This window comes from Alosa pseudoharengus, unplaced genomic scaffold (genome assembly GCF_046254945.1).
Source record: "Alosa pseudoharengus isolate Yale_2024_CS ecotype anadromous, Long Island Sound unplaced genomic scaffold, YU_APseudo_1.1 YU_APseudo_1.1_scf_18, whole genome shotgun sequence".
Lineage (NCBI taxonomy): Eukaryota > Metazoa > Chordata > Actinopteri > Clupeiformes > Clupeidae > Alosa > Alosa pseudoharengus.
The window spans coordinates 20,985-37,646 of NW_027468650.1; the positions used below are offsets into that span (position 1 = coordinate 20,985).

General features: G+C 37.3%; 1 protein-coding gene across 1 annotated transcript; it reads left to right on the forward strand.

The window, feature by feature from the left end:
* Positions 1 to 1,281: 1,281 nt before the first annotated feature.
* On the forward strand, positions 1,282 to 15,846 carry LOC143131546 (BEN domain-containing protein 5-like). Its single transcript, XM_076291188.1, has 5 exons — positions 1,282 to 1,341; positions 1,474 to 1,577; positions 3,502 to 3,599; positions 7,414 to 7,624; positions 15,486 to 15,846. Exons 2-5 carry the CDS (start codon positions 1,568 to 1,570, stop codon positions 15,623 to 15,625), a joined length of 459 nt encoding a protein of 152 aa, XP_076147303.1. The 5' UTR covers positions 1,282 to 1,341; positions 1,474 to 1,567; the 3' UTR covers positions 15,626 to 15,846.
* The last annotated feature ends 816 nt before the right edge of the window (positions 15,847 to 16,662 follow it).

Here is a 16,662-nt window from a genome sequence, read left to right on the forward strand (position 1 = left end):
TGCTACGAATGTCTATCAAATGCGTCTGTATGTAGCTCATAACGGCTTCGGTGTGTCGTCATCGTCTTACTGCCCTCCCTCCGTTCTGTGATTGGTTCCTTCGTTGAGGTGAAAACGAAGTCCATAGAATCCAGGCTGCATAGCAGCGTGAATAAAATTGTGTGCGTAAGGCAGCACGGGAAAACCCAGGCTAGATAAATAGTGCACTTTGCTCACCAGATTAGGACGCTTATTACAAACAGTTTTTTTTTCCGAACACGTTGATGACGTCAGATAGGAATAAACTTTGCATCGGTATAATAATTTGCTTTGCGCCAGGTTTTGTGTCGTGGAAATAGGGCCCTTTGTCACATACAGCAAACATCACCTCACCATCAGCTAGCTGCCTGAGCCCTGATTAAACTAAAAATACACGATCTCTGTGGACAGCCCAGGCTCCAAAAACGGCAACAAAAACAACCTGGTTCAGCCTGGGGGGTATTCCAAATACCTGGTTTAGTGACAAACCTGGGTAAATTAACTCAGAGTAAGGGGTAAACCTCCTAATAGAAGAGCTGTATGGCTTCATTCTCCTAACAAAGCAATGCCACAGGGCTCTTGTTGTAGGAGGCTTCCCATTTACTCTGAGTTAACTTACCCAGGTTTGCCACTAAACCACGTACTTGGAATACTCCTTGGACCATAAAATCATTATAAACTGTTCCAGCAAATCATCGACGAGATGCGGGTTTAGGAGAGTTTCAATTGCATGGGAGAGATGGCGAGGGAGTAGCGAGTTGGCTCTGTTTTGTTTGAACGTCAACAGAAGTGATGTTACCCAGCATCGCTTAGAGCATCTTTAAGAAATAGAAGAAGTGCAAAATCACTCTGAATGTGGACTGAACACTCCCCTAAATATCTTTAAGCTTTGCGCCTTTGACCAACCGTTTCAGATCACCAAGACAGGGCCCTCAAAGTTCAAAAATCTTAGAAAAAATAATTTCTAACCTAGCCTAAATAATTTCCCTTAGGCATAGCCTTTTGGACACTAGTCATAGGCTAGCGTTTCAATGTGTGCTACTTCTGATGATTTGCCATTTATTTTCAGAAAGTGATAGAAAACAAGAAGAAAGGGTTACTTGAGATATTGAAAGAAAAAAAAAGGGAAAAAATAGCACAGCAAAAGCACGAGGAGTTAATTGAAGATGACGAAGATGAATTTGAAGATGAAGATGTAGATGATGATACAGGAGATCCTGGAGTGGTGCCTGAACAGGTGTACAATGACCTATTTAAAAAATACAAAACTGAAAAAAACAAACACAGAGTCACAACTGAAGAACTGAACACATTAAAAAGAAAGTAAGATCTTAATTTATTTACCTTATTGGCTTGGCCTGATTGTCATGTTAGAATGTCACTCGAAAAAGCTTGATCATCAGGCAAAGGGTCAAATGTTTATTGTCTAATAGGTCTTCTTCAACTTTGTTCTAGATATGATGATTTGGAAAAAGAAGTAGTAGAGCTGCGGGACTTGAGGGCTGTGACTTATGATCTTAGGGAAAGTGTTGCAGCAATTAAACAATGCATGTCACCTGGTGAGTTTAGCAAACAAATCACTGGCAATCTGTAAGGGATAATGTATAGAACGCCGGTCATTATTGTCATTATCCTGAATTTCCCCTTGGGGATCAATAAAGTATCTATCTATCTATCTATCTATTGGGAAAATAATGTAAGTCCCGACAGGGCGAACCAGACCCCGACGCGCAGCGGAAAGGTCTTGTTCCACCCTGAAGGGTCTTATTTTCCCAATAATGACCGGCGTTCTATGCATTATCCCACTTATTATTACACGGCTCTTCACAATGCAAGTAGAACGCTCCATTGACTTGATCAGCCTATCAGCACTATCATAAACCATATTACACGGCTACTTGCCAGAACGAAACAATAAACTCCCCACGATATGACTATTTAGCCTACATAGCCTAGGCTATAGCCTATTTGTTACCGTTCATCGTGGCTTTTGCTGAGAAACAAATAGTTCGCTACAACACACGCTGAACTTGAATCAAACATTCTTTAGAACACAACTGATCAACCGTCTGCTTTTCACTTCTGAATGAAGTTCCAGTAGTTGCGGAGTGATATGAAAGACCTGAATTCGAAGTTGGTAACGCTTTAGAATAACATGTGCTTATTAGGTATTAACATGCATTATAAGCAGTTAACAATTCATTACTAACAGTTAGTTAACTGTTTTTATCATTTAATAACATTAACTAACTGTTAACATGCAGCTTGTAAGTGTTAACAAGCAACCTTTTAAGTTACTTACACGCATATTTTTTAACAGTTGTAAGTGTTAACAAGCAGCTTGTTAATGCTTGTTAATGGTGTATTTAGACAAAGAGGTGGATAACTAATACACTTATAAGACCTTTCTTACCTATTTGTAATACATTTTGCAGCCCCCCAATCTAAAGCCATGTAGCCTATAGCTCCACAAGCCTGACCTTCTATCTCTACAGTATATATATTGATTTAGCTGTGAGAAAAGACACCTTCAAAATTGCTGCAGTGAGCAGGAATCGAACCCCGGTCTACTGTGCCATAGAGTGACCTGTTACTGACTGAGTTACATTCCAATCTGTGTTTTTGGAAGAAAATGTTCATATTGATTCTATATTCCGATAATGTTCTATATCATACGAGCTATGCTTTTTACAAATATGTTTCTGATGGAAAAGTGGTGTTTAATTAATGCAGCAACAGACCACGAATGTTCGCCTCTGTTCAAGGCAAACTGAAACATGTTTCAAATTGATTGTGAACGTTTGCCTATGTTTGCGACTTTGAACGCACCCACTTGTCGTCTTTAAGCCTCGGTTGCTAGGTAACCAAACTATATACAAAGCTGGCATAATATCTTTAGACTGCTGACAAACTGTTTTATGTGTTCACTGAACAAAGATTATGGAAATTAAACACCACTAGGCTACATGGTCCTCACTTCAGATTTGGAGGGCTGCAAAATTTACTACAAGTAGGTAAGAAAGGTCTTATAAGCGTATTAGTTATCCACCTCTTTGTCTTATACACCATTAACAAGCATTAACAAGCTGCTTGGTAACACTTACAACTGTTAACAAATATGCTTGTAAGTAACGTAAAAGGCTGCTTGTTAACAGTTGGTTAATGTTATCAAAGGATAACAACAGTTAACTAACTGTTAGTAATGAATTGTTAACTGCTTATTATGCAGTGTTAATACCTAATAAGCACATGTTATTCTAAAGCGTTACCGAAGCACAAACTCCATTGCAATTGACAGCGGCCATTATTTTTTTCAGAGGTCCTCTAGTCGAAAATAATGACCGCTAGAACTTTAGGAAATCCCATTCAAGTCAATGGAGCGTTCTACTTGAATTGTGAAGAGCCGTGTAATAATATGGGTTATGATAGTGCTGATAGGCTGATGACACTGCTGACTATCTGACTTGACCTATTTGTCTGCAGAATCAACTGCTACAGAAAATGTTGCACTGGATGTTGCACCAAATGCTGTTTCAGCCCCAGGTGATGAGTTGGCTCAGTTCTTTGAGGAGGATGGAAAGGTAGGTCTTGTCCAAACCTTGTCTGTATCAGTGGTTCCAAAAACCAAGTCTTGTAAAATGTTTTCAGTGCACATCCTACTTCTTTCTCTCAGCCCTTGATAATAATTTGCATGCTGAAAGCTACATTACTGAGGAAGGAGCATCAATATTTGAAGAGTAATTCCTAGACAAAACAATGTATAGGATGGAAGAAAATGTTGTCTCTTGGCCCATGAAAAGATTGTACAGAATATTCAATTAATTCCTACAAAGCCTCATTTGGAAAAAAAAGGCAAAGGGCATTATAAACTGCTTCCCCCCTTCATATGTACAATCCAAATTCCCAAAAGGTTGGGATGCTTTGTAAAATGTGAATAAAAAAGAATGCTATGATTTACACAGGGTTCCCACGGGCCATGGAATTTCTGGAATGTCATGGAATATTGGAAAGTCAGGGAATTTTATCATTTTCAATTTTATCATTTTTGCGCAGCATGGTCACGATGCTAAGCGGATTTAATAGCAATTTAGCCCGCCTGCTTCTATGTGACAACAACAATCCTTCAGCAATCTTTAATGTTTTGTTAAATGCACATGCAAAAGAGCGGCAGCGCTGCAGCAGGTTCGTTACAAGAGAGAGCGGGGCGGGGCAAGGAAAGGCTGCGTGCGTAAAAAGCGCAGCTCAATGAAAGGATTTTATCTTGTCCTTAAATTAATGGGGCAGCCGTGGCCTACTGGTTAGCGCTCCAGACTTGTAACCGGAGGGTTGCTGGTTCGAACCCCAACCAGTAGGAGCGGCTGAGGTGCCTTTGAGCAAGGCACCTAACCCCTCACTGCTCCCCGAGCACCGCTGTTGTAGCAGGCAGCTCACTGCGATTCACTGCGACTGATTACTGTGTGCTGAGTGTTTTTCACTAATTCACAGATTGGGATAAATGCAGAGACCAAATTTCCCTCACGGGATCAAAAGAGTATATATACTTATACTAAATAGTACAACATAAACATTAATATGTGGCGGCCGGTTTTAATTTCGTGGTGCCCCGCCACAGATTACTCAACGTATGGGAAACACTGGTCAATATATTATATTCATTATATAGTAAGTCATGGAAATTCAGGTATTTTTGTCAGGGAAAAGTCATGGGATTTTACATTTGACTTTAGTGGGAACCCTGTTTACAAATCATGTCAACCTATATGTAATTGAGACAAAGACAACATATTAACTGTTGAAGGAGAGAAATTTGACTATTGACTGTTGCAGCTAGTGAATTAACATGTTACAATGTAGAAGGAGATACAAGATATTCAATGTTGGAGCCAACATATAAAGAGCAGAATATCACAGAATATGCTGTTACAACACACCTAAATGAATGAGCTGCATGAATAGCCTTTCATGCATAAGGTCCATATAAGCACATTTTGAATTTGATGCCAGCAACACGTCTCAAAAAAAATCAGGATGGGGCAACAAAAGGCTGGAAAAGTTATGTTAGGACAACTAAAGGAGGAACATTTCACAACAGCTGGAACCATGAACAATTTACAAAGCGTCCTTTTTACGGAATTCGGGTTGCATGATATATCAATATTTTTTTCTGTAATACTTTTTAGATCTCAGAACTTTAACTAGACAAAGTAATTTTGAGGAAATTACCAGTGCATGAAAATGCAAAACGTATATTGACATAAAATGCAAAACAAACTTTTATTTGGAAACAGTTGTGGGCAGAGGAAACAGTTGGTGGGAGTCAAAGTTAATGACAACTGGCAGTTGAAATGGCTGAACAGTTAAATAGTTGAGTAGTTTAAATAGTTAAATTATTCAATAGTGAATTATTGTAGTGAGGACATTTATTTTGAAACAGTTGTGGGCAGAGGAGATTGCTGAACAGGATCTGTAGTCTTAAGAGAGCCAGATTGTATGGTTAAAGCCTGAGAGTATATCGTTTAAAAGTTGAATGTAGATAGTGTAATGGATGTTGATAGCCAGGAAGTTGAATGGATGTTGATAGGCAGATTGTTTAATGGATGTTGATAGATAGTTTAATGGGTGGATGAGTGAATGGTTTGAAGAAGATGGATGGATAGACAGTTTGATGGAATGTGCCTTATATCCTTGTATAATGGAGAGGCATAGAGACTGTTGGCCTAGTTTAGCAGCTGACAGTTGAAACAGGTGCAAATCAATTTAATTAGCCCATTGTGATGTCATAGTGCCAATGCAAAGTCTATGGGGGGAAAGCTTGATTTTACAGAAACAAAAAGTACATTGCACATGTGTCATTTTCAAGAACTACGTTACAAAGTTTGAATAAAGTTTCTACATTAAACGGTTGAAGCTGAATTAGACACAGAAATTTTGGTTAGAATAATAATAATAACTAGAAAAGCATTTCCTGAAGGAAATATAGTGCATGAAAATGCAAAAATATGATGTAAAATATCATACAGAGTAAAAACAAACTATATTGGTTGCTAGGTAGATGAGGTTTAATATAGTTGGAATGACTGAACAGTTAAATAGGTGGATAGTTTATATGGTTAAATTATTTGCTAGGTAGATGAGGTTTAATATAGTTGGAATGACTGAACAGTTAAATAGGTGGATAGTTTAAATAATTAAATTATTTAGGTAGATAGTTGACGATAACTGACAGTTGGAATGGCTCTAATGTTTGCTAGCAGTTATGCTAACTATGTTAGCAAAGATAATAATGTTAACCAATCTACTTAACTTAGTTAATTTAGCTAATAATGCTAATGCTATTAACTATGTTAACAATGTGAACTATGTCACTTAGTTAACTTAGCTAATAATTTATAGCAGTTATGCTAAAATACTAAGAATGCTAACATGCTAACTATGTGACTTAGCTAGCTTTTCATTTTTAGCAGTTATGCTAACAATGTTAACTAATGTTTTCTAATAGTTTTGTCAAAAATGATAACTATGTTAATTAGCATGCTAACAATGCTAACTATGTTAACCATGTGACTTAGCTAACTATGCTAACTAGCATGTTAGCAATATTAACATGTTAACTATGCTAACCATGTGACTTAGCTAACCTAGCTAATCATTTTTAGTAGTTATGTTAACTATGCTAATTAGCAATCTTACAATGCTAACCATGTGACTTAGCTAACCTAGCTAATCATTTTTAGCAGTTATGCTAACTAGCATGTTAGCAATGTTAACATGCTAACTATGTTAACCATGTGACTTAGCTAACCTAGCTAATCATTTTTAGCAGTTTTACTAAAAATGCTAACAATGTTAGCAATGTTAACATGCTAACTATGTTAACCATGCTAACTAACAATGTTAGCAATGTTAACATGCTAACTATGCTAACCATGCTAACTAGTTTAAAAAGTATAAAAGTTACAAAGCTGAAAAATACATAGCACCCATGTCCTTAGTAAGACCTACGCAACACAGTTTGAATGAAGTTTCTACGTTAAACAGTTGAAGCTGCATTAAGTGCGTTAGAAGGAAGAATAAGAATAAGAAGAAGCCTAGGAAGAACAGTACAGTAAGAATAATAATAAGAAGAAGCCTAGGAAGAACAGTACAGTGCATTTTCATGCACTGTAATAAATCGGATAACAATCGGATAATCGGATTTTCATGCACTCTAATAAGAAGAAGCCTAGGAAGAACAGTACAGTGCATTTTCATGCACTGTAATAAGCAACTTCGGATAACAGAACAGTGCATTTTCATGCACTGTAATTAACAAGTAAATGGAAATGATCTCTGAAACTCAAATACTGCCTGATTTCTCTGCAGCATAAACCCTAACTATAATTTGATGTATTCCAGATACATTTAGGGCAGGGGGTCTGGATAAGAGCGGAGGTGTGGAGGAGGATTGGCAGCTCCCTCAAAGACTCTATTTTTGTGAAGGAGCTGGCAGTGGCCGTGTGGGGCACGGCAACTTTAAAAAACAGATCAATTACGGGGAAGGAGTGCCCCACTAAAAAGGGAGAGGCAAGGCCACCTCTCACTCCAAAAAAACTCCGGGCCGTAAAAGGTAAGAAAATTATACTAAAAGATGTTTTCACCTGTAAAATTCTCACTCTTTCAGCACAGAGACTGTAGCTGTGGAGCGGATGCTCTGCCTCAAAACTAGCTTTAAATGTCAAAAATAAAGACGAAATGTTGAGATTAAAGTCAACATGATATTTCAGTTTTATTCTCAAAATGTTAAGTTTAATCTAGACTAGTCATGGCAAAAATATTTGCCATACATTTTTGAGTCAAGTTAATTTGCAATAACATGGAATAACACAGGTAAAATTGAAAAAGCTAAGAAAAAGTATTCCAAGGCACGGAAAGACAATAAATCAGGTGACATCTGTATGGGTAATTCTAACTTTTATCACACATCATTGTCAACTGTGTTGATAGATAAATTACATTTTAAATAAATGGAAATATGAAATAAATACATAACAGATTCACTGTAAAAATGAATAGCTTTCCTTACTTAAAATGTTCTAGCAAGTAAAATTCCGTTTTTGTCTTTTGTTGAGATTACTTGCGTAACATGACTGTTACTTCATTTTGAGGTAGAAAAGTAAACAATCAAGTAAACTACACTTGAATTGCTGAAGTTTGTGCTACACTGTACAATTAGTTTGTTAACCTTACTAGCCTGTTAAGTTAACCTTACTTTTAAAAAGCATGGAACCAATTGCATTTCAAATTCATATTCCAGATTAGTCTGTAATTTCAAGTTGTGCAAACACAACTTGAATTCAATTTACTTCAATTTCACCTTGGAGATCAATAAAGTATCTATCTATATATCTATCTATCTACTGTTTCTATCTATCTGTCTATCTGTCTATCTATCTATCTATCTATATATCTACTGTATCTCTATCTATCTATCTATCTAACAAATGCTCACTTAGTGTAGTGCACTTACACTACTGAGAATTCCTATTTCAACTAACTTGGTCATTAAGTATACTGTATGTTCAACACATGTATTGAAGTTGTGCTAACTAATGTCATTTCCCACAATGCATTTTCAGAATGCCACAGCCCCGGCCTACATATTTTATTTTTTTTGAATCGCATATTAATCTTTACTGAAATTCAATCTTAAATTACAATATAACAAAGTGACAGTGACACTAAAGGCTATAAATACTGTTGTTGTGTAATTTATGTTGATACATCACCCCATCAAGTAGATGACTATCCAAAACACACTAATCCTGTGAATAGAATTAGTGCCGATAGACAGGCACAAATCTGTAGCTGGAAACCATACATACTGGTACCCTGTCTCTGCTAAATGACTGAGGCTAAGCAAATGTGGGCTTGATTAGTATTTCGCCAGGAGACTTCCTTGGAAACTTTCTGCTGGAAATGGTGGTGTTAGTGGCTGTCCATTAAATGGCACTCTCCTCTCTGGTCAGGATAATATCAACCCCCAAAGCCTTTGTGATGTTATGGATACACCGAACTGCAGGAAATGGGGCCTTAATGCAATGGTAAAACAAAGTCCTGACTCACTGTGAGGACATTAAAGATTAGGGGGTTCCCCTGACCTCTGGTCAAATAACCAACTTGGCTCCCTCACTCTCCAACCCAGGCTGGTGTGTGGTGGGCATTCTGGCACAGAATGGCTGTCATGCATCACCCAGGTGTGTGCTGCATATTGGTGGTGCTTAGTGAGGTTCCCCCTTCACTGTTCAGTACTTTCAAAGTGTAGTAAAGCACTAAATATATGTAACACATTGTTGATGTTCTACCCACAGCATTAGGGTGTTTTGGATAGTCATCTACTTGATGGTGTGATGCATCAACATAAATTACACATATATATATGTATATATAACCGTTACCGTTATACCGTTATAACATACATGTATATATAACCGTTATTGTCACTGTCCCTTTATTGTAATTTAAGATTGAATTTCAGCAAGAATTAATATGTGATATCTTTACAAATATGTGAGCCAGGACTGTGGCTTTCTGGAAATGCATTGTGGGAAAAGTACAATTAGTTAGCACACCTTCAATACAAGTGTTGTGTTTCATAAACACACAATATACTTTACTTGTAATGACCAAGTTAGGTTAAATAGGAATTCTCAGTAGTGTAAGTGTACTACACTAAGTAAGCATTTGCTGATTTGTTGCACAACTTGAAATTACAGACTAATCTGGAATAGGAATTTCAAGACAATCGGTTTGCATGTTTTTTTAAACTAAGGTTAACTAACAGGTAAGTAACTAACTAACTAACTTCACAGGGTAGCAAAACCTCAGCAATTCATGTATAGTTTACTTGATTTAAATAGTCATGTTTACTTTTCCACCTCAACATTAAATTGCACTCATTTTAGGCAAGTAATCTCAAAAGGCAAAATCAACATAATCAGCAAAAGATAAAAACTGAGTTATACTAACTAAACATTTTAAGTAAGAATAGCTATTAGATTTTACAGTCTACATACTGTACGTCAGTCACCCATCAAGGCGGGACCTAGCTGCTGATTATTTGCTGCCTGAAAAACATTAAACTTGGTGGGCGTGACGGCCGTTTACCATGATGATCGGAATATAGTTACTCATTGACAGAAGCTTAAAGCTAGTGCAAACAGCGAGAACTTAGGCGTTTTTGTTCAGAAAGATTCTGTTGCTTACTCTTGGCTGTCAGAGGTTGGGACGTTAAAGCTAGTGATGTTGAAAATCCTTGCCGGCTGCTGAGTTATACCCTCATATTAAGAACTAAAACGTCTGTGGAAAGTTGTGGATACTGGGCCTAAAATGTAGCAAGCTGGCATCCCGAGCTTTATTGTTTATATATCATATAACAAATGAAGTGAATTCAGCTCAGTGACGTGAACTGGGATGTCTGGGCACCCTACCATATTCAGAAGCAATAGCAACTAGTCATTAGTCGTTTGCCATAGATAGAAGTTAATTTTCTAACTAGCTAACACTTGTGTTAACTGTTAGCGCTAGATGTGCACATCTAGCATGTCTATCAACCCTTGCAAGGGATTCACAGCAAACAGACCTATCAAACGACAGAACAATTTTACGGCTGATATCTTCCCAAAAGTGTGCATTTAGAATGAAATTCTTGTTGTTGTATGTTTCATGAGTTATGACTACTGATACAAGTCTGAGCTGTGTCCTTAGTGCAGGGTGGTTTAAGGGTAGCCAGTCTGAGCTGTGTCCTTAGTGCAGGGTCCCGACTTGATGGGTGACTGACATATTTATTTATTTCATGGTGCATTGCAAGACCGTGTGGAATGTCAATGTCAATATATATATTATTTAATATTTTATTTATTTATTTCACATTTTATTTATCTACTTCGTATTTTATTTATTTATTTCATACTTCATTTCTTTATTTAATTTTGTCACTAAAAACATTGCATGATTTAGAACTAGTAGCTGTTTAACTAGTTTGTAATTAGTTTGTCCTGCAAGTTGAGAAATTAGTTGATTTGTGTTGGAAAGAAGTACAGTAGTTCTGCAAACAAGACAGTTTTACAGATTAAAAAGTTTAAATTGTAACAGGAAATGAACACAATGCAAGTGGCAACAGTGGAATAAGTGGGATAATACTATAATTCATGATTAACTCAGGAGTTACAAGTGGTTAGTTAATGATATTTTGTGAGCTCATCTAAAGTGAGGACGTTTTATGCCTTGCAACACATTTACAAATGAGTTATAAAGTTTACATTTGCATTTACAGTATTCATTTTCATTCATTATATTTACTGTATTCATTTAGCAGACACTTTCACCCAAAGTGACTTACACATGTCAATGAAATGAAAGGGCAGGCCACATTGGTGGACGCCAGGGTTTGAACCCCCAACTTTATGGGTTACTGCATGCTAACCCGACTCCTTATCCACTACACTACCTCTCCCCAGTGGTATTACAACAGTCAATTCAAAAAGATAATATAGATATGCATGTTTACTATGAACAAACCATTTTTAACTGTGTGTAAACATAATTTACAGATGAGAATTAATATGGGAATAATGCTTTACAAACGAAGAATACAGTTTTTAATAATAGCTTACATATGTTTAATAAATGCTTAACAGTGTGTAGTACAAGAAAACAGAAACTCTTGTATAGTCGAAGGTGTTTCTATCTGGGCCAAGGTAGTGTAGTGGATAAGGAGCTGGACTAGAATGCAGTAGCCTGAAAAGTTGGGGGTACGATTCCCGTCTTTAACTGTTATGTCAATGGCCTTCAATTTGACTGACATGTGTACGTCGCTTGTCTGCTAAATGAATATGTGTGAAAGTAATCTTTTAGCCTGGGTTTTCCCATGCTGCCTTGCGCGCGTGATTTAATTCGCGCTGCAAGGCAGCCTGGACACCATGGAGCAAATTTTCGCCTGAGATAGGGGACCAATCACAGAGCGGGGAGGGTGCAGCAAGACGATGACGACACACCGAAGCCGTTATGAGCTACGTACAGACGCATTTGATAGACATTCGTAGCGCCCAATAAACGGCTCTGGGCATTCGTAAACCACGTTTCAAATACGAGAAAATTAATGCCTAGTTCCCAGACCCCGTCTCATTTGAGATGAGGGTATGACGTTAGCCGGGCTAGTAATCTTTACAACTCATTTGAAAATGCGTTGCAAGGCAGAGAAAGTCCTCACTTTAGATAAGCTCACAAAATATCATTAACTAACCACTTGTAACTCATGAGTTAATCATGATTTATAGTATTAGGAAGTGGTTTATAAAATATGTATCCTCCCCCTAACTAATCATTAGTGCATGTGTGTGTGTTAAATAATGGAAATATTACTTCATCAACAAAATGTTATTACATAATTTTAGTGCTGTCAAACGATTACATTTTTTAATCACGATTAATCGCTGAATTCCTATAGTTAATCACGATTAATTACATATTTTATCACATGATTAAAATAATATTATTTTGCATTTCTGAACTTTCCAGGAGTCCATATTAACAATATAAAGCAATTATTGTGTGTCTTGATTGGGATTCAAATGAAAGCAAAGCAACTTAACTTTAAGACGTAGGTCTATTTGATTATTTCATTTCAAATTTCAAAAGATGTGCAGCAGACCTGAGGCAACACAATTCTTTAGAAATATAGCTGATATAAACTGAAATAAATGCTACCGCAGAAGTGCATGCACTGTACACACATTATAAAGGGCATAACAGACAGAACATCTATATTCATACTATATTCATTATCTTTGAGTTCAGTTGAAAATAAGGAACTTGTCGCGACATGAGTGCACTGCCATTTTATAGGCCTACAGTCTATGGTGCATTGTCACTCGCCATACACATCAGCGCCAAAGGCAAACACTGGATGAACAATGGATTTCATGGAGCTGCGTCGACCAAATATAAGTGAATCGTGATTTACACGGCGGCAAAGTGCGATGCTGGTATGCGGAGTTGTATTGAAAAGAATGGAATCTAATGTAAATGAATGTCGAAAGCAGAGTGCATCGCACTCATGTCAGCATCGCGGTGTCCACAGCAATTTAAAACACCATTCAGCCGACCGGGAGTTCAGAACTGCTTAGTGTTTATTATCTCCATGACTACAGGAGGACTAGGAGGAAGCAGAGCCCAGAGAGAGCACATTTACGATAGCTAGCTAACTGTGGAACTTCAGTATAACATAGCCAATTATCTCACCTAGTTATAGGAAATAGGCTACGTTCATATTAAACGTGATAGAATGAATGTGTGACTTATGTTTAGTTGATGTTATGACATGTAAAGTTACAGTGTAAGCTTGCCGAACTTAGTTATCGTCAGCCACGGGCAGTTTGACTGTGCCTAACGTTACATTCGTGACACTCCTGTTATCACAGAAGTAAACTGGAAAGAGCAAAAAATAGGAACATAATGGTCACATTAATCCCATTAACACACAGATAACTCTTACACCAACCTTATTTTGTGCCTTTTATTTAAGTTTGTTTCAAGATTTCCATTATATCCAAACAGTATGTGCAGTAACGTTCCATTCCATTCATCAGGGCATATTGTTTAGTTTCCGGTCTAGCTAGATCCAGTGTGGTGTTGTAGTTGTGCTAACGTTACTAGTTGTTGCAACAGCATGTGAAAAACTACAAACTTTGTTAGACCAAAAATAACGTTAATCTCGCGATAAAAAAATTGACGCCGTTAAAATAGGTTTACGTTAACGCCGTTAATAACGCGTTTAACTGACAGCACTACATAATTTATTAAGTATTAACAATAATTTATAAACATATTTTAGATTTTTTTTTAGCTTATTTACTATGAACAAACCATTTATAACTGTGTGAACAAATGCTTTACTGATGATAAATTATGTATGAACAAGAAATTACTAATGATGAACAAACCATTAACTAATAAGTAACAAAGGCTTAATAAATGATGAATTGTGTGTAGCTATTATAAAGTGTTACCGGTTATTCATATAGGGGGGATTTACACAATTGGGAGGGGGGGGGGGTCGATTCTGATACCAACCTCATGCCAAGTCAGTTCTGTGTGATATGTTTCTATTTCATATATTTTTAAATTCATATAGAGTGTACGTAAGGGATAACGGCCGGGATAGTTGTTTGCATAAAATCTGGATGTTATGTTTTAACAAATCTATTAACTAATATGGTATTAATATTTGTTAATAGTTAACTAAATGTCTTTTTGCCACTAATTAAGTTATTTCTTACATCATTTAAATGTTAAATGTTTATTTACAAACTATATGTTAATAGAAAAGTTAATGACATATTATTATTTAACTAATTGTTAATTCAACTGTGCTGCTGCCTATCCCATTATGTGTACCACATTTTGTAGAAATCAGATCAGTGGTCTAGGAGGAGATAGATTAGTTTCACTTTTGAGTTTTTTTTTTTTTTTTTTAAACGGCGGGAAATGTGAATGTAATTTGACAACAATTCTATACGGTTCTGGAGATGTGAGCAAAAAACGTGCTTATTGTAGCAGCCACAATAGTCAGAAATGGGTCATTTTTGTTTTGTGAGATCATGCATTGATTTGGGACCTGTGGTGAAAATATAATGCACCTATTACAGCTCCAAAGAATGCCTTATTGATGGTATGTACCAAGATTGGACCATATTGACCATTTTCAGTGGTTCCATGATTCTACCACCTTGTCTTTCAATCTTTTGGCATGTGACAGTGCCATTTTCAGTCAGAGCAAACATTGGCCAAGAGAAAATCAACATTAAATTGATATTTGCCAGGGGTATGAATAATTTGGGGCTTAAAGGTTGTATCAGCAATTGCAGACATAAATGATCACATTTACCTAATCTTTCCTCACGATCCGCTAGCTGACCGCCCCATAAGCAGGCCGTCAAAAAACGTTTCTCTGTAGGCAGCCTAGGCTCTGAGATCTGTACACAAAAACAAATGGTGCTACCAAAACAAATCCAAACAATCACTGACGAGATGCGTTTAGGAGAGTTTCAATTGCACGGGAGAAAGGCGGAGGGAGTAGCGAGCTAGCTCTCTGTTTTGTTTGAACGTCAGAAGTGACGTTACCCGCAATCGCCGATACAACCTTTAACTGTATTTACTGAAAAGAAAAACAAATCGACAAACCTCAAGCATCAGAAATGACGTTACCTGCAATCGCCGATACAACCTTTAACTGTATTTACTGAAAAGAAAAACAAATCGACAAATTCAATACTTATTTTTCACACAGTAACTTAAATGTTACTTCTCTGTAAGTCACTTTGGATAAAAGTATCTACTTAATGAGTAAATGTGGATATAAATTTAGAGATTTGTTGTAAAATCACCCGACTTATTATTCATGTTGTTCATGCACAATATATTCTTTCCAGAATGCTTCCAGTGGTGGCTGCGCCACCAGGGCGTGGTGGAGGAGGAGGAACTGGGGAAGAGGACCAGGGCCATGGGGCATTATGTGTCACAAAAGATAATGGACATTAGAAAAAAAGATGACAAAGACAAACAAAAATGACCTGAAACACAATACACACTTCCCAAACACACACTCACACACATATATCCCATATACCCATATGCCCATATACCTGTTCTCCTTTTGATTAATTATATTATTGTTATTATTGTTTTATTGTTATTGGTTGAATAATTGATGTATGCCATTAAATGTTTAAACGACACAGCTCATTTTAAGACTCTTTCCTTTGAACAGTGAGAACCAGCAAAACCAGCTAGAACTGTCATTATTTCCATCTTAAAATAGGTATAACCAGCCAATAAGCCAGCATGGCCATCATAAGCTGGTATGACTAGTTAGACCAGCTAGATGTAACCAGCAAAACCAGCTAGACTAACCAACATAAGCTGGCATGGCCAGTTAAACCAGCAATGCAGCAACACAAGCTAAAACACCAGCTTGAGGTGGTACGACAAGCAAAACCAGCTGAATTACCATTGTAAGCTGGGAAAACCAGCTAGACTAGCAAAACTCTTGCGAAAACATATCTTCAACTAGTCAACCATCATAGGGTGGTCAAACAAGCTGGTTAACAAGCTGGTCAACCAGCAAACCACCTTTAGCTGGTCAGGCTGGTTTTTTCAGCAGGGATGTCATTTTAATCTGTAAAAATGTCACATGCAGCCATTCTTAAATTCATCATCCTATTTTTAAAGCAGGCCTACCTGCGGGCATGTACAGTGGGCAGTGCTTCGACTTGGCCAGCTTCACTCGCGGTCCGCGCGTGGGATCACACGGTGTCACGTAGGGTTGGGCGATGTCGCCTAAATTGGCATTTGACGATGTGTACAGTAAAACATCGTGATGGACGATGATATCGTCGGGGGCGGGGGGGGGGTTTCGTGTAGTAAACAGCCTATAGGTATGTCTGTACAGAAATACATTTATAATGTTCTACATAAAAATAAAAAAAATGCTATTATATAGGCTATACGGCCTGATGAAAGTGGACAGCTAAGAGAGACATACTGACCAGGCTACCGAAGTTGTGTGGAAGATCTAATCCAAGAAAATTGTTGTGAAAGACGGATAGA